General features: G+C 38.8%; 1 protein-coding gene across 12 annotated transcripts in view; it reads right to left on the minus strand.

Moving 5' to 3' along the window:
* Nucleotides 1–2,945: 2,945 nt before the first annotated feature.
* The window catches only part of STAMBPL1 (STAM binding protein like 1), a 45,747-nt gene continuing 29,242 nt past the window's right edge, over nt 2,946–19,450 (minus strand). For 11 of the 12 annotated variants that reach the window (XM_057531277.1, XM_007198447.3, XM_057531272.1 and 8 more), the window contains 8 exons: nt 19,232–19,307; nt 17,424–17,519; nt 14,938–15,295; nt 13,747–13,871; nt 11,643–11,780; nt 6,371–6,483; nt 4,496–4,595; nt 2,946–3,271 (listed from right to left, as the gene is read on the minus strand). In XM_057531277.1, the coding sequence (XP_057387260.1) occupies nt 3,215–3,271; nt 4,496–4,595; nt 6,371–6,483; nt 11,643–11,780; nt 13,747–13,871; nt 14,938–15,295; nt 17,424–17,519; nt 19,232–19,307 (1,063 nt within the window). In that variant the 3' untranslated portion in view covers nt 2,946–3,214. Of the gene's footprint in view, nt 3,272–4,495; nt 4,596–6,370; nt 6,484–9,385; nt 9,491–11,642; nt 11,781–13,746; nt 13,872–14,937; nt 15,296–17,423; nt 17,520–19,231; nt 19,308–19,450 lie in introns of those variants that run through there. The other variant, XM_057531278.1, reaches the window with a different exon arrangement.

Below are 19,450 nucleotides of genomic sequence, written 5' to 3' on the forward strand. Positions count from 1 at the left end.
TCTGAGGTACTGGGGGTTGGGACTTCAACACGTGAATTCTGGGGGGACACAACTCAGCCCATAACAAGTACATACCAGGTGCCAGGCACTGAGTACAAACAGACTAGCATTCAAAACCAAAGGAAATTCTCAATACTCTGTAATGACCTATATGGAAAAATAATCTAAAAAAGAGTGGAGATATATATATATATATATGTATAACTGATACACTTTGCTGTACAGCAGAAACTAACACAACATCGTAAATCAGCTATAGTCCAATAAAAATTAAAAAAAAAATACAAAGGAAGCTCAGGCGTAATTGGTTCATTTTCTGCAGAAGCACAAATCTGAAAAGAAATGAACTATCTTTGCCTTCGAAGGTAAGGAAGTGGCAAATGGGGCTCTGGAATGGATTCATATTCAAAAGAGGGAGCTGCACTACCTGCTGGGAATGAGATCTTCCAGAGGAAGCTCTTCCAGGGAACGTCTATGGTCGCACACCCACCCACTCACGCACACACACACACACTCACACTCATACGGGCCTCCACGGTGGCTCACGTGGGCTCTGCTCCTGGCCAGCCCAGCCCTCGGGGGCGTGGCCACACCTCTGATGGCTCCTCTTTCAGACAGAGCGTCAGGAACTCATTCTTCCACACAGGGCGAGTCATAGGTTTGCAGCCTCCAGGGGTCCTTCAGCTGTGACAAGGTCTCCTGGGAAGTCTGGTTAGTTGGGTTTGCACCTGGCAATAAGAAAACCATACGCCCTTCAAGAGCAGCTTTTCAAACTTCGTCTCAGGTCTGAGATTTTGCGTCCCCTTGCAAGGGAATAAAAATGCCAAGAATGCCCCACTCCTTTAGGGAATGTGGTATATCTTTTTAATGAAAAATGAGTTCCCGGAATTCCCTGGTGGTACAGTGGTTAAGAATCCACCTGCCAATGCAGGGGACACAGGTTCAAGCCCTGGTCTGGGAAGATCCCACATGCCGCGGAGCAACTGAGCCTGTGCATCACAACTACTGAGCCTGAGCTCTAGAGCCTGCAAGCCACAACTACTGAGCCCTCGTGCCACAACTACTGAAGCCCGTGTGCCCTAGAGCCCGTGCTCCACAACAAGAGAAGCCACCGCAATGAGAAGCCCATGCACCGCAACGAAGAGTAGCCCCCGCTCGCCGCAACTAGAGAAAGCCCGCGCACAGCAATGAAGACCCAACACAGCCAAAAATAAAATATAAATTAAAAAAAAAGAGTTCCCTTCTAATTTGCTTTTCAGAAGCGATATAATTGGCTCTGAATGCTCAGAGTAGCTCTTTCTATTCTCTCCAGAAATCTAAGAAGCCAAATGTTCTTGGCTTTCAATTGAGTCCTTTCTATCTCTAGGTACCATTCAATGGTCATAGTTTTTTCATCAGATACCTCTCATTGGACATCCTCTTGGTCTACTACTGTATCTTCGGTTATCATTCATTTCTCAACTCTCCCTAGTCCCAACAGTCATTTTTACCTGAATAAATTACATAATCTTTTCCTGTGATCAAGTATGTCAGAATATCATGCCGTCCTTAAATGCTAAGACGTTGAGGACAGCATCACTCGGGGGATAGTGGGCTGTCCGTGGAGCCAGGCTCGCAGAGTTAATATGCCCTTAGTTGTCGGAGACTATAGACTCAAGTCCCCGTGCATTGGGCAAGCAAAGTTCTTGCTTCTGGAGTCTGGGACCTGAATTCTCCAAGCCTACAAGTTGTCATAGGCAGAAACAAGTCACTGAGCTGCCCACAGTAGGCTCTTTATGAATGAGAGCTAGAGTAGAAGCTAGGTGACATGATACCTGTATTAGGGAAGAGACAAGTGGGGGAGGAAAGTTATCTCATCCAAGCACAGAGTGCAGGGAATATTCCTCCTAGGAATACAGAAATCCTTGAACTAAAAAGTGGATGCTAGTACATGCAAACAAGATCATTAAGGCAACTCAGATATAATGCCAGGAGGAAAGCAAAGTCTGGGAAAGCTGAGGTTGGCACACAAGACATTGGGAAGAGAGAAGGTTAGATCGGATTAGCTTGACTTCCATTCTTCTCTTTTATTTGGGCTACATTTTCTTCATAATGTTTTCCTACCAATTCAACTTGCCAACATACTCCATCAGTTCCCCATTCCTTCTATTAATCTATTATCTTTTGATCCAGGTAAATGCCTTTATTAGCTGGGTACCAGTCACAAATTCCATTCCAAGCCTTGGTCATACTATAACTCTGTATTCATGTTACCCTATTCAGTTTAAACATATTTTTCTTCCTATTCCCTGTGCCTTGGTTTATATAGATACTTTTAATTATGAATGTTCTTTCCAAATGATTTTATTTATTCTTTTTGGTTGAGAATTATCAGTAGTTCCTATACTGCATTTCTTCTCCCTGTCATCCCTATTGACTTTCACAGAAATAGGCTTTACATTTCCATCTGAGCCTTTTTTTTATTCCTCTCTCAAGTGTCTCTGCTTTTAGTCTTCTAAATCAAGTTAATGAATCATCGGCTATCTCAGGCCCTCTGACACCTGATCCCTGAGTAGAAGCTCAGGGCTCTGGTCTCCTACACTAAGAATGACTACAGACTCTGAGCCAGGATTCGCTGACACTGAAAACACACGATGGGCTCAAGTGTCTGCAGCCGTGTTTCTTCTCACATCCTTCTTTGACCACCGCAGGGAAAAGTCTCAGAAACATATGACCTGTCTTGGAAACCCCCTGGTACTCAGAATTTCTTATGTGGAACTACATTTTACAGGAATGAAAATAATACAGCAAAACATCTAAAGCTCTGAAAACACATGCAGAGACCTCTAAAAATACCAGACAGTATAACTTTTAAAAATTGTGAATCACTACGTTGTACACTTAGAACTTATATAATATTGTACACCCACTATACGTCAAAAAAAAAAGTTTAAGAATTCCAGACATATTGTTGTTTGCGGCACAATTTATTATCTGGTCATAGTATTTGGGCACATTAATAGGTATTGATTTAACTCCATTGTAACCTCTCTTGAGACAAAGCAACCCAAAAAGAAAGCTTCAAAATATGCAAAAGTAATAAATATCAAACTTTCTGATCTAAAATGTATAAATATAAAATGTCAGTCATTTCTGGAAACATCTTAAGAAAATCCAGCAACCACAGGTCCATGGGTAAGTGTCTGGAGTGGACGGCGCTAATCTTCGGAACATATCACCTCAGATCCAGTACGATTATTTTTATGTCTTTTACCAACACATGTTTGCATATCTAGGAAAGAAAAAAATGGCTTTACCTCATGATGTTTAACATGATTCTCTTTAGGGAGGGAGTATGAATTTCCTAATTTTAAAATGTTTCTAATTTTAAAAATATTTCCACTCAGAACAAATACAATCATATGTATTCATTTTCGACAACAAGAAAATGTTTACAAAAGGTGCAAGTAATTTTCATTTTAAATAAATTCTAAGTTCATAATACTGTTTCTCTGATGTCACAGCCAGGGAACAGCCAAGCAAACAGAAAAAGATGTACTCAAATAATGTTACTTTGGGGCTATACAAAGCTAATCAAAAAAATAGGATTACAGTTTTCATTGAACTGTTATGAAAAACTAATTTGGCCATATCAAGCAGAAATAATTCAGGACACATTTATTATCATTTTCTTTAATAATCGTTTGCTTGCTGGGACCCTGGAGAAAACTGTTAATTGTTTAAGTATCACACAGATACGTAAATGGAAAGGAAACTTTATGTATAATCAACTCTGCTACAGAAATACTGCCATTCTTTTGTAAGTAAAATAGTAATGACAAGAAATCAGAAGAAAGTACAAAGATGGATTAATTTTATGAGATAAGAAAATTCCAAACTAAGCAATAAAGTGTTTTATCCTATATTATATTGCTACTATTTCTCTCCTTAAAAATAAAAAAAGAGGCTTATGTGTTTTATAACTGGAAGTCTCTACCTCTTAATCTCCTTCACCTATTTCACCTGCAAACCCCTTTCCCTCTGGCAACCACGCATTTGTTCTATTTATGACTCTGTTTTGTTTGTTTTGTTTTTTAGATTCCACATGTAAGTGAAATCATATGGTATTTGTCTTTCTCTGTCTGACTTATTTCACTTAACATAATACCCTCTAGATTCATCCACGTTGTTGCAAATGGCAAGATTTCGTGTTTTTTTATGGTTGAGTAATATTTCATTGTGTGTGTGTATGTATATATATATCTCACATCTTTTTAAGCCACAGGGGTGTAGTATATAGCGTAAGGAATATGGTCAATAATATTTTAATAACTTAGTATGGGTACAGATGGTTACTAGACTTATCATGGTGATCATTTCATAAGGTATGAAAATGTCACTATATTGTATACCTGAAAGTAACATATTACATCAACTATATTTCAATCAAAAAAAAAAAAGGAGGGGGTGAAAAATAAACACTATGTGCAAAAAATAACCAACGTTGTCTACTCACACTGAACAGCCTGGGGTCCTTGGTGTGTGGATGAAAGCCCTTCTTTTTACAAGCGGAAACCTCAAGCATGCCAGCATTGGTGAGCCTGAAGATGCCGGTGCTAAGTTTCAGAGTGAAAAAAAGGTACAAAAATTAAGGATCATTTGCGCTTTCCAGATGCTTTAATTTGAATGGCACAAGCATACATACTCTTCAAAGGGAATGGAGAAAGAAACGACAAACTAAAAATTTTACAGTGATTTTTTTAAACCAGTGTTGTGCTCACGGCCTAGAGGAAGACTGAAGAGACCAATGCTACTGCCAAGTGCCTGAACTGCTGTGTGAGACCTTGGGAGAAAAGCTGAGACCCCACAGGAGGAAATTACAGGTGATGGATATTTCTAATTTCTCTAATACATGCATATCTCATTTTACTGTACTTCACTTTATTGCACTTCGAAGATACTGCATTTTTACAAATTGAAGGTTTGTGGCAACTCTGCGTTGAGCAAGTCTACTGGAGCCATTTTCCAGCATTTGCTCACTTCACGTCTCTTTGTCACATTTTGGTAATTCTCACAATATTTCAAACTTTTCTATTATTGTATTTGTTATGGTAGAGTGTGATCAGTTATCTATGACTCGCTGAAGACTCAGATGATAATTCGCATTTCTGAGCAATAAAGTTTTTTTTTTTTTTACTTATTTATTTTTGGCTGTGTTGGGTCTTCGTTTCTGTGCGAGGGCTTTCTCTAGTTGTGGCAAGCGGGGGTCACTCTTCATCGTGGTGCGCGGGCCTCTCACTGTCGCGGCCTCTCTTGTTGCGGAGCACAGGCTCCAGACGTGCAGGCTCAGTAGTTGTGGCTCACGGGCCCAGTTGCTCCGCGGCATGTGGGATCTTCCCAGACCAGGGCTCGAACCCGTGTCCCCTGCATTGGCAGGTGGATTCTTAACCACTGCACCACCAGGGAATCCCAATAAAGTATTTTTAAATTAAGGTATGTACATTGTTTTTTTAGACATAATGCTACTGCACACTTAATAGTCTGCAATGTAAACATAACTTTTATATGCACTGGGGAACCAAAACATTCATGTGACTCACTTTATTGTGTTAGTTGCTTTACTGTGGTGATCTGGAACTGAACCTGCAATATTTCTGAGAAATAAATAGTATTTATAGCTGCAGGAAATATTTACTGAGTGTTGGCTGTGGTGCCAGGCACTATGCTAAGCCCTTTATGTAGACTATCATCTAGTTTCACCTTCACATCAATCTGTGATGGGTAAGTGTCAGGGATGAAGAGACTGAGGCTCACAGTGGTCAGGTACCAAACCGGGATTCCAATATCAGTTTGTCTGACTCCTCTGCTCATAATTGTGCTACGATAATCATTGTCCTCCAAATTTAGGAAGGTTTTGGAGATAATTAAGCTAAGGCTAGGAATTTTCTTCTCTTTTTTTTTTTTTTTGGCCGCACCATTCAGCATGTGGGATCTCAGTTCCCGGACCAGGGATCGAACCCGTGCCCCCTGCAGTGGAAGCGCAGAGTCCTAACCACTGGACCGCCAGGGAATTCCCCAAGGCTGGACATTTTCTCACAGCAGAAATCATACAATAGAACTAAGATTTCAGACGGCAAACTGGAATAACATCTGCTTTATCCACTTCAAGGTCATGTAAAGAAGGAAAACCAGTAATTCTACCACGGAAAGGACCTTAAAAAGCAAAAGATGGCAGACTTACAAGTTATGGAAGCCAGCAGGCACCAATCTCTTTTTCCCAAGGGCATGGTGTGCCTACTTATCCAAGTGCTACAACCTGGTGTGTGGACACACTTGAACCTAGCAGACCCAGACAAAGCCTTACTTGAACCCTCTCAATAGTCACACTTACTCTTTATGCTTCGGTGAACAGACAATGGCAATGGCTTCTGGCAACATGAGCTGATAAGAACAGTGAGTGTGAAGATCAACACTGGATAAGAACGCAGTTTGGGTTGGATGTGTCTATAAAAAGAAAAGAGGACACTCTTACTGGACAATCCTATTGGACAATCAATAGCTGAGTGCTGGCCAAAGTCAGAGCCCATGCCAAGAAAAAACTCTAGTTTATTTGCTTTTTCTTTTTTACCATCATTAATCAAATGAGGATTCTGAAAATGTCTTGCTGACATAATCCTTCCCTTTATGCATCTATGGAATAACTACGACTTTGAGAAGAGGCTCTTGGGAGTGTTTATGTACTTTCTGCTTATTGGGAAACGTAAAGCTGAAAATTTGCCAAAGCCTTTACATAGATCTTCCTTTAATCATCACAACTCATCTGGGAGATACTTAGTGTCTCAGTTTTACGTACAAGGATCCTGAGACTCCTTTAAGGGACTTGCTCCTAAGGAGCAGAACCGTGATTGGAAACCCAGAGATACTCATATACAACACCGTGGACATAAAAGGAGGAGTTTCGCTGAATATTCCACACTATGCTGCTATCCCTTCATGGATCCCCATTCCCTACAGATGAGGGAACAGAGCTCTCCGAGGTGTTGAAGATGTTTGGGACTCATCTCGCATGACGGGAGGGAAGGGGAGACTATAAATTACAAGAGCTGTCTTCCAGGTTTGGGGCTATATACAGACCTGTGTTTAGGAGAGACAAACACGTGCACCCCCATGATTTGTAATTCACAGCAAACCCCAACCACCCTTGAAAAAGGGATGCGACCACTTAAAGCATGTATCCAACATCCCCGTCATGCTGGGTCCTGGCTCCATTGCTCCCTAGTCGTAAGACACTGCGAAGATTCCATAACCTCCTCATGCCTATTTCAGCAATTGTAAAATAAGGATAATAATCATTTTCTTCATGGGATTGTTATGAAACTTAAATGAGACAATCCATGTAAAATTCTTAAAACAGTGCCTAGCACAGAGATAGGAATCAAAATCATTAGCTTTTACGATTGCTGTTGTTATTGCTGTTTTTATTGTAATGTTGTCATTTTTTAAATTTAGTTTTTATTTTATATTGGAATATAGTTGATTTACAATGTTGTGTTAGTTTCAGATGTACAACAAAGTGATTCAGTTATACATATACAGATATCCATTCTTTTTCAAATTCTTTTCCCATATAGGTCATTATAGAATATTGAGGAGAGTTCCCTGTGCCATGCAATAGGTCCTTGTTGATTATTTTATATATAGTAGTATGTATATGTTAATCCCAAACTCCAAATTTATCCCTCTCCCCCTTTCCCCTTTGGTAACCATAAGTTTGTTTTCTATGTCTGTGGGTCTATTTCTATTTTGTATATAGGTTCATTTGTATCATTTTCTTTTAGATTCCATGTATGTGATATCATATGATATTTGTCTTTCTCTGTCTGGCTTACTTCACTTAGTATGATAATGTCTAGGTCCATCCATGTTGCTGCAAATGGCATTATTTCATTCTTTTTTATGGCTGAGTAATATTCCATTGTATATATGTACCACATCTTCTTTATCTATTCATCTGTCGATGGACATTTAGGTTGCTTCCATGTCTTAGCTATTGTAAATAGTGCTGCAATGAACATTGGGGTGCATGTATCTTTTTGAATTATGGTTTTCTCCAGATATATGCCCAGGAGTGGGACTGCTAGATCATATGGTAGTTCTATTTTTAGTTTTTTAAGGAGCCTCCATACTGTTCTCCATAGCGGTTGTACCAATTTACATTACCACCAATAGTGCAGGAGGGTTCCCTTTCTCCACACCCTCTCTAGTATTTACTGTTTGTAGACTTTCTGATGATGCCCATTCTGACTGGTGTGAGGTGATACTGCATTGTAGTTTTGATTTGCATTTCTCTAATAATTAGTGATGTTACACATCTTTTCATGTGCTTTTGGCCATCTGTATGTCTTCTTTGGAGAAATGTCTATTTAGATCTTCTGCCCATTTTTTGATTAGGTTGCTTGTTTTCTTGACATTGAGCTACATGAGCTGTTTGTATATTTTAGAGATTAATCCCTTGTCAGTTGCTTCATTTGCAAATATTTTCTCCCATTCTGTGGGTTGTCTTTCCTTTTGTTTATGGTTTCCTTTGTTGTGCAAAAGCTTTTAAGTTTAATTAGGTCCCATTTGTTTATTATTTATTTATTTATTATCTTTTTTTTTTTTTCATTACTCTAAGTGGTGGATCGAAAAAGATCTTGCTGTGATTTATGTCAGAGAGGGTTCTGCCTATGTTTTCCTCTAAGAGTTTTATAGTATCCCATCTTACATTTAGGTCTTTAATACATATTGAGTTTATTTTTGTGTATGGCGTTAGAGAGTGTTCTAATTTCATTCTTCTACATGTAGCTGTTTTACACTTTTGCCAGCACATCTTATTGAAGAGACCGTCTAATGTTGTCATTATTAACTAGAGGGCATAGGCCCATAGAAACCGCTTCATGCCTATACAACATAACTATGATCTGTTGAAGAAATGCAAGATTTCAAAACCCCTTTCTACTTTATTTAAGAAAATGAAGGTAAAATCCATTGATACCTCTTTATAGAAAGATAAATGTTCGGCAGGGAAAAAATAACTATGGGTCTGCAAAGACCTAGATCAACTGAAGAATAGAAATTAACTTTTAAAGCCCCAATCTTTAGTGAGGGCATGAGTGGGAGGGTCTGACTGCCTGTTACCTGATTCAGTGAAAACCTTCTATTCATACATAGAGCTTTCTATGCCTTGATGAAAAAGTAAGAAGTGTTCAAAGAAGCTCTAGTGCTATGGAGGCAGCAAGCAGATTGTCAAACAGACAAATCACTCTCCCTTCAACTTATTTCCAGACTGAATGCACACTGTTAAGACATTCTGTTGCTTGTTTTTGTTTTGTTTTCATTGTTTCTGTTTTGTGTCTTTGTGTTGCACCTTAAGATATTCTGAGTCCTTCATTTCTGCCAAGAGGAATCACTCCAGCTCCAATAAGGACAGCTCTCCCATGGGAGAATGGTGCTCCAATCCCATGCCCCCATTCTATGGAGATAAAAATGATGATGATGATGGTAATGACGATGATGACAACATCAGCAGCTGATGCCATTTATCACAATTGAATAACATGCCAGGCACTGAACTAATCACTTTTCCATGAATTAATTTTACAAGATGAGATGAGTGCTGTTATTATCCCCATTTTACCAGATGAGGAAACTGAGCTAAGCAAAAAAGTAAATAACATGCTGAAGGGCATAGAGCTAGTTAAGCTGAGATGTCTAAATTGAAATCCGGATCCGTCTGATTCTGATTCAACCTTTCTTTCCTATGACCAATTTATATCCGAAAGATATTAGCTCTGGAATTTGTTGCTATTGTTATACCAATAAAAACCATCACAAAAAGTCATTACAACCACTGAAGTTTAGAAATACAACATGTTACTGATTTCATTGAACCACAACAATCTGACATGGTAAAATTAAAAAAAACAAAGTCTTAGGATTCTAAAATTATGCTAAATTCATTATTTAAATGACTTCATTATTGCATACATTATATGTACATGTCATAAGGGAAAATCTTTTGTTTCTGATCTGGGAAATGTTTTATGAGATAAACTAACATTGACTTTTCAACGTAAGTGTAATTTAACTGTCATTCTTTCTCAGTTTATGTTACAATTGCTTTGCTACAATTTGTTTTCCTTTAAAATGCATTCTTGTTACAGAAAATTACATTAAACTAAATAATGCCTTTAAAATTACCCAATTTCTAAGCAAACGGTAAGGCGCATACTGGTAAGGAAAACAAACAGACATACAGAAAATTTTTGCAAAGTCTTCATTATAAATAATTTCTTGTATTTGAGAGGTGGTTTATAGTTTTCAAAGGGCTTTCACATCCAGGATGTTGCTTACAGCTCACACAAATCCGGTGAGGGAGAGAAGGCATTCATTAGCCCTATTGGATCAATGAGGGAACCTGGAAACAGGACGCTAGGAGTCCTGACTGAAGGACTGTACAGGCACACAGTAATTTGCAGGTGGAGCTGGGACTAAGAGCTAGTCTCCTCTGCCCTCCTGAATTACAAAACACCAAAAGCTTGGTGATTGTGAGTGTGTGTGTGTGTGTGTGCATGTGTGTGTGTGTGTGTGTGTGTGTGTGTGTTGAGGTGTGGGTGAGGATGTGTGTCCTGCCCCTCCTCAATACTTCTCTGTAAAGCAAGTAAAATAAAAAATGGCCCCTTCTCACTCTTCAGAGGCCCTGGGGGTCCCTAGGATGTGCCCTGGAAATCCTGACTAGCATCTCATGCCGTGAGATGACTTGTTCCTACCCCAGGCCCAGATGTGTGAGACTGAACGGAAAAATGTCCCCAGACAGATGAAACCATGGATAGGAAAAGTACAGTATCATCACCAAATATCATCAGCTACAATACTCTTGAGTTCCTAGAAAAAATGTGCTAAGAAATTCACTGACATTATCTCACTATCACATGAAGTCCATTATTATGGTCCCCATTTTATAGATGATAAAGCTGATGGTCAGATTGCTTAAATAACTTGCCAACATTCCTATAGTGAATTCTTAGCAGAGCTGATATTTAAACTCATGTCTTTTGATTTGTAAGCCCTTTCCTGCTCCTATGGTGGCCTGGTGGATGTTGGAACCCAGTGTCTTTGGCCCTACTCCGTGGCTGGTTATACAGCGACACGTACATCCTTGGCCTGTAGGGGAGGTGAAGTGGAGGGTAAGGTCCCTATGTGATAGGTACAAACACCTTTTTAAAAGAGACCTTTTCAGAAATTTTCTTAAAATAATTTACTTTAGACCCACAGCCATGGGAAAGAGAATGTTAATAATTGTCTAATCATATTAGTTAAAAATCTGCCGAGGTCTCCATTAGACTACATAAAATCATCAAAACAAGTCAGCTGATTTCCAAATGTTTATCTCTCTTTCAACTTGGGACGGTAGGAAAAAGCATACTATAGCCCTCTCCAAATCTGGATTTGACAGATGTAGACACGGCCTAACGTTGAAGAAAATGCTTTAAAACGATGACATTTATTACACTTGAAAATTTAAAAAATAAGAAACTATTTCTTAAGCTAAACTTCCTCCAGAAGGAAAACAGCCCGCCAAAAAAAATAAATAAGTAAACTGAAACCCAAAAGGTGAAACATACATGGATCCATCCCAGAGTGAGGAGATTGTGTTGATCCTGAACACTGAATAATTCTTCTACATTCTCCACGTCGCAATAGTCTGGTCCCGCAGACTGTTTTGGCACGATTAAGTGGGTGATAGTAAATTCATTATGCGTCTGAAAAACAAATAGCAAAGAGAATAATAAGCATCTGACAGAAAACAAAAGCCTGAGTAGGAAGTATAATGTTGTAATAAGACTAGAAAGTGCCCACCACTTACATCATCCTCCTCCCACCCCGACCCCATCACAATTCAAAAACAAAGCCCCATACTTGAACATGGATCATCTGCCAAAAATTTGAGAGTCAGTTGTTTGGAGCCTGAAACCCATTTTCACAATATAAAATGTATCATAAATAGGAATTAGCATCCTGGGCTGGTCCCTGGAAGTTTAGCTAATAAATAATGGTGTTTTATATTACATGTGCAAAGGAAAAAATCAGAACAAAACAGCAGCAGGTTTATTTGGCAGGGAGATGCTAATTAAATCATGTTGTGGTTTTATTGAAGGACATTTCTAAGGTTTGTGAAGGTTGATGGTCTTGTTTTTAGTTTATTAATTGTTATTTAATTTCGCGTGAAGATTTACGACTTTCTTCTACTGTTGGGGGGGGGTGGAATTCAATGGGATTTTCCATAATTAAGGTAATGTTTTGGATTGGCAATTAGATAAAGAGAAAGGAAAAACAAATTGCCCCCCTTAGGTAAAAGATAGGAGTTGAAAGGAAGAGGGTTGTAAAGTAGTGATAGGATCCTCAGAAAAAAGAAGTTTGTGTGGTGGGAAGCTGTCCTTCCTTGCACAGTACCATCTTGTCTCTAGTCTTAGGGCACTTCTGCAAACTGGGCCCTATTCCTTTGGCCTTGATTACAATACTTCTCTCCATCCCAGCCCCTCCTTTCATGGCTAACTTTATGTATTCTAAACGTATGTAGTATAAACGTCGGCTTTCAAGGAACCCCTTCTTGACCCTCCCAGACAGGGTTTCCCAGTTACAGCCTCCCATGATACCCTGCACTTCCACTGAGAGTACCCAGCTCCATTTATAATTAATCATCTCTCTGGTTCTTTATAAGCATCATGTGGCAAAGACTGAGGCTGTTGTAGGCGACTGAATGCCTGTCTGATGAAGGAATGAATGAAGAATGAATCAATGAATGAATGAGTGACTCAAACTAAGTACAACATGTGGTCTTGGGGAAGAAGCATCCATAGCATACTGCCCCCTGCAGGGCAAAGAAGGTGGCTGTGGGGAGGAGATGGCAGGTCACTCTCCTTTGCTTGTCTCCTGTCTTTCTTCTGCCCTGGGGGAAACGTGATGATGCAACACTGGAATACAGTAGGAGAATGTGTGTTGAATGAAACATCTTATTCAGTTAAATAACAGTTCCCAGGTAAATGTTCAGGCATGAAAATGTGCCTGGACTTAGAAACATAAACTGATACCCCACAGAGGGTACAAAGGCACTTCCAAAGAAACATTGTTCCTCTTTCTTGAAGTAGGAAATTCAATGTATCTTCTCTCTTTTATCTCCTTCTAGTTTGATATTGTCTTTCATCACTTATTTCTGATAAAATCTTCCATACTTAAATATGACCTGTGCTATAAGATTTCAGTTTGTTGAAACTACTGCCTTAAAGAAAACAACAAAACCCTAGCTTTATTCTGCATGTATCTGAAAAAGGGTGGCAAGATTATACCTACCACAGACAAAAGCAGGTTGAGTTAATTATAGGAATATATGTGAAACTAACAATTGCAACGGAAATGTGATTCAGAAAACTAGATGGTTCTGGAAATCCGAAAATCTGAAAGCCACCCTTTTTCTTAACAAAGATTTAACTTATGGTTTGATTAGTTCTTTACAATAAACTTTTATAGTATCTCTGAAATTTTACAATCCATTTTCTAGAAGGATAATTCCATTAATAATGACAGTAGTTTTATGAAATTAACCTATAATAAGTTAATTTCATAATGTTTACAAAACTTAGGATGCTTTTGTTCTGCTCAGCCTATCACAAGAAAGCCAGCTCTACTGAAAGTATCCTGTGCAGGGAAGATATGAAACAAAGACCATACCAGTTTCCCACAGAGTATTCCACAGGTTTCGATTCCTCTCACTGTATTAGATTCTGCCAGGAGCAGAAATCTGTGGCAAAGATCTCTTGATAAAACAACGTATCTCAGTCCTTCAACCACTAAATCTAAGAAACAGAAAAGGGAGAAAAAACAAAAAGAACAAACCTTACATCCCATCCTTCAAAACTGTTTTTAGCAAGTGACTGCAGGTAAATATAAATTTCAAAAATGAAATAATCAGGTGCTCCACTTTCTGTATTTCATTTTAAAACTTGTAAAAGTGAACATTGACTAGAAGGAAGGTAAAATTACCCCTTGCATATAAATTATTTATATACAAGTGGGAAGGTGCAAGCACTTTTACATCTTTGTGCCTTACATCAACTATTTACATGTATGTGTGTGTTTTCTTTTGGCACAAAGTGCATAGGCTGCTTAGAATACGTCTCATATTCTATAAGTGGTAGGATAAATCTTTTTTTGTGTTTGCCATGTGTTACTTATATCTTATGAAAGTTGGTGATCATTAGGTAAAAGCACCATGTTTTTGGAAATAATTGGCAGTAGAGTAATTTATAAAATGGTTGCTTATCATAACTCTTTCAAAATAAATGGAAATATAAACTCCACTTAACAGTGTCTGCTGGGAAATTTTCCCGTTTGGTTTTGGAAAGCTGCCAGCACTGATGTAACAGTCCAGGAGCACTAACTTTTGGCAGAAACACATAACCCCTTTGGAGGTTAACACCCATGTGTACAGATCCTCCTGGGCCAGGGAAATGCTAAATATTTAAATTTAATGACTGAACAAGGTTCTGAACCAACAAGGTTTCCAGCATCTTCTTTCCTCTCCAGTGTGTTTACCTTTAGGATTCAGTGCTTCTTGGTCAAAATACGTGAAAGGAAAAAAAAAAAAAAAAGCTCGGAATTTCTCTCTTTTAAAATCTCTGTACCACGATCAAATACAGTGCTGTTTATTATGGAGTCTCTGTTCTACCAGGGGGTCAATCACGTTTCCTGAATTCTGAGGTTACATATAGCAAAAGTCAGGTGATATTGTCATTCACACCACATCATGTAGGGGAACTACCACAACTAACAATAAAATGAGGAGACCCCTCCCAGGTGTCACAGAAATATGGTTCCATTAGAGGAGATTCCGTGTCTTGTGGGGTGCATTTCCTCACTTACTCTGAACAGCACTTAGAGTTGCAGCTGGCTTTAAGGCCCTGTTTACGGGAGGTGAGTGGCCAGCGTAATTGGCTGCATCGCTTTTATTAGGCTGATCTGCAAATACATTCAGCAAGGAATTGTTCTGGTGTGTGGAAAAGCAGGACAAAGCACTCCCATCAATCTGCTCTGACTGTGCTGGAGGTTCCTGGCTTCGCATCTGACTCCGGGCTAATTCTTGCTTCTTGAGCTGATCTTCGAAAAACAAGAACTGCTCCGATTCTAGCTGTTGCTGGCGCATCTGAGCGATCCGCTTCCTTTCTGCCTCTATCAATCTCTGATGCTCCAGTTTTTTGAGAATTTCAGCTTTATATTTGTTCTAAAAAAATGTGGTTGCCAGAAGAAAAGGTTAGTTTCCAAGGCAAAAGCATCAAACTGGGATTAGACAGTTTCAATCTTCTAGCAGACGGAGAGACACAGCTAGATACTGCGATATGCCCACAGGGACACTCCTGAGACTGCCAGGAAAATATATAACATCGTGGCAAAAGCCCCTTAATCTGATTACGGGAGCAGTTCTAAATCCACTCATATTTTACCAGAGACAGGCCAGGGCAATCAAGTTCCCTCCACCCTCCTGTGCTTTTAAATATTAGTAAATCAAAGTCAGGATTGTCTACACAGCCTGACTGATCAGACCATATCTCAGAAATAGTTATATCACCCTGGACTGCATTGTCCAATATAGTAGCCACTAGCTACGTGTGACTATCAAGTTTAATTAAAATGAAATGAAATTAGAAATTCAACTCCTCAGTTCTCACTAGCCACATTTGAAGTACCACAGGCTAGTGCCTCCCATATCAGAGAGTGCCAAATAGAGCATTTCCATCATCATACAAAGTTCTATGGGACAGTGCCACCCTAGAACCTTTTGCATTTGACTCTATAACTCATACTGCTGGAACTTTATGGAGAAGGGGGAATCACTAACAAATGGTTCTCAGAATGTGGTCCAATCAACTCTGTCAGAACAAACTACTAGGAGTTTTGTTAAAAATGAAGATTCCCAAGCTCCCCAGTCTTAACAAAAATATCCAGGCATTATTAGGTCAGAGAATAAATCTTTAACAAGCTTCCCAAATAATTCTGATGAAAACTAGACTTTGGGAGCTACTATAAGGCAGGGGTGGGGTGGGGGACAGAGCTTACAGCGGTGTAAGTTTACAGCATGTCAGCTTACACTTTGATATGCACTCTGGGTCTTGTTATAGGGCAGATTGGCCTTCGGCAGGTCTGGGGTGGGGCCTGAGAATCTGCATTCCAACAGGCTCCCAGGTGATGTGAGTGTTGCCTGTAGCAAAGGCTTATCAGAGTGTCTGTTCATCTTTCCAAGGCGTAAAGCCTGCCCTTCTATCCCCCAAAGGTTTCTACATGTCATATACTTGGGATCCTACTGTGGACTATGAAGTAATTGGTGTCACCAAAGGCAGACCAGGTAACAACTGCTGAGGCTTCTCCTCCCAGAGAGCTCCTGAGGGGACCAGCGTGCACATGGCTGAGTAGGGAAGGGAACTTAACTGGGCTGTCGTTAAGTTAAATCCCTTCCTGCAGTTCTGTCCAAGCCGCCAAAATCACTTTTATAGTTCAAATCAAATCATCAGTATCCACACTGGAGGAAATCTTCTCATTTCAACATTCCTTCTGTCACTCAGTGCAAACAACTCACTCAAACCTGCCTTCTAGCTATACCGAAGGAAGTAGAGAAGGCCTGTGACCACACTCCGAGGTAACAAGATCGGACTGAACTGAGAGTCAGTAAAAGTGACAACTTCCAAAGCACATAAACACATAGCCAAACGAAGAAGCAAAACAACCTTTATCATTATGCTGTAAACATTAAGAGATCAAGTGTTGAACTGGAGTATCTTATAGACTGACGGGTCAGCTTCTTCCTTCAGTGGCCTTCAGTCTCAGACATCATTTTCATTTTCACTCTCTATTTAATAAGAATCCAGGAGCCATCACCCCTTGGTGATAAGATTACATTTCACTCATATGGTTAGCCATTATTCCATCTAGATGTTATATTGATTATAATATTTAAGAATCAAATTCACATTTCCAAGGCATACATAATTAGACACATCAGAAACCATATACTGTTCTCCCTACCTCTCTTACTGTCTCCTTTCATTGCTAAAGAGCAGCCATCTGGCTCAAGATTACATTGGCAAGAGTTGGTCAAAAAGCTCTGTTTAAATCACTGTAAGAAGTCTATTTTCTAATGCTTCACTTTATTAGATGTTGTCAGGAAATAAAAATACCACATCCTTGGTGCAAGTGCTTAAGCAGGATATCAACATGAATTTTTTATGGGTTTTATATCACTGTATTTTTAATTTTTAATTTGAATGCATATGACATTTGAAAAACTCATTAAAACGAAATTCAAAAAATATTTGCACAGAAAACAGTCATGCAATAAATGTACCCATTGAACTTACTTCGCTTTGCAAATATTCTTGGTATTCTACGTTATATTTCTTTAAAAGGTCCTTTTTCAATTCATCTGTCCTTGGGAATGCAATCTCCTTCAGTTTCTTTTAAAAATATATATATACATATTGATTAGTGGGATTTTCAGTATAGTCAGCTTTCAGATCATCAGCTGAGAAAGAAAAACAGCTGGTATGTGCATTAGAAATCAAGACACAAGTAACCAAAGATGATCGTGGAAAAATCAATCTTTTCTAGGGCTCCAAAATATAACTTATCAGTAGAGAAGAGAAAAAATTATCCCTTTTGTAAGACCTTTATTGACTTCACTGGTTAGATAAGCATTTTGTTTAGTAGGTACCTCATTTTTAGGTAGTGGGTTTGTAACTGCACATTCCATGGTAGGTAAATTTTATGGCATCATAGTTAGAAGGGACCTCAGAGAATACCATGAGTAGGGATCCCTAGGCTTAACAGACTGTAAAAATCAGCTGAGGTACTTTTTATAAAAATATAGATTCCCAGGCCTAACCCAAGACCTACTGAGACAACATGTTCAGAGAAGGGATTGGGATCTGGATCCCAGTGATTCATAATGCAGGAAAATCTGATACAGTCCAAGCACCCACCAGCCCCGCCTTTGTAGAGATGAGGAAACAAAGGCCTAGAGAGATTGAAAGGCTTGTCCAATGTCATACAACTAGCTAATGGCCTCATTAGGACTAAAACTCCTAACTCTAGCCAATCTTTTGTCATCCATCCATCCATCCATCCATTTATTCAATCACAAACAGAAAATGTATATGCTTTTGGAGAATTCTTTCCCTACAAGTAAAAATAAGAATAACCCTAAATTAGAGTAAAAGAGTCACCTTGGCAGCCTAAGACCTTGGTTTCCATACAGAATTTTCTGAGTTTACATGAACAAGAGAATTGAGGGGAAATGCTACTCAAAGGCCTGATAATGAATGACCCTTCAGATAGTGTACAGAAATTTTAAAATGTAGATGACTATTTGACAAAAATTTGTGTTCTGCTTACAGGCACCCCCAGGCCTGACATAGCTGGTAAGAAAGCTTTTATTCTGTTATGTGGTAAAATATTTTTTGAGAGTAATTTAAAATTTCATACTGTGATTGGCTTTGTATACATTGTTTTATCTTCCATCATATAAAATCAATCCAAACTACTTAAGACAAATAAATGGAAAACATTTTAAAAATGTTATCTAAAAGGATATAGTCTTAGCTAAAGATATTTGAAACTATATATGCAGCAAATGTTGTTGGTAAATAAATACATTTCAACAACCTTCCTTTTCCTTTGGAATATTTCAGGCCACTCACTAAACACTTTATTGTCTCATAGGCTAGTACTATAAGAAGAAAACGACTAGAACTTTGTGGCTGCCTTAATAATCAACACTTATATTCAAATAGGTTTTGGGTTCAGAATTGTATGGAATAATCAAAACCAGTCAAAATGACTGTCTCAAATAAGTATGGGGAAATAGACAACCATTCTCTCAATCTCTGGGAGGAATCATAAAATAATTCCTTCTTCACGTCTTAAGATGATTAAGTACATTCTTGATCTTTTTCTTCTTTTTTTTTTTTTTTCTCGTTTCAAGTAGACATCCCACAGTAATGATGATTAAAGGTCTAGGAAGAGATCGAAACATCATAGCTAATGGAATGAATCTTTTGTGCTTAAACTCTTGAGAGGATGAGACAGAGGAGGAGAGGAAGGGGATGAATCAATAATGGATGCTTGTGGAACATTTGCACCCCCCGGGGGAGAGTCTATCCCACAATACCTTCATAATATCCTGCTTTTCGGGTACTGCACATTGCTGGTAATCTCGATGGTTAGGAAGCTTTTCTACAAACAAACTGCAGAAAAAGAAAACACATCCTTAGCATTATATGACAGAAAAAGCTCAATGATGGGTTGATTTGATGATGAATGATTTGAGAATGAGCCTCCTTTTCAAAAAGGACATTGTTAATAACATTATTTAACCTATATTCTTTCC

The sequence above is a fragment of the Balaenoptera acutorostrata genome, chromosome 16 (assembly GCF_949987535.1).
Source record: "Balaenoptera acutorostrata chromosome 16, mBalAcu1.1, whole genome shotgun sequence".
NCBI lineage: Eukaryota > Metazoa > Chordata > Mammalia > Artiodactyla > Balaenopteridae > Balaenoptera > Balaenoptera acutorostrata.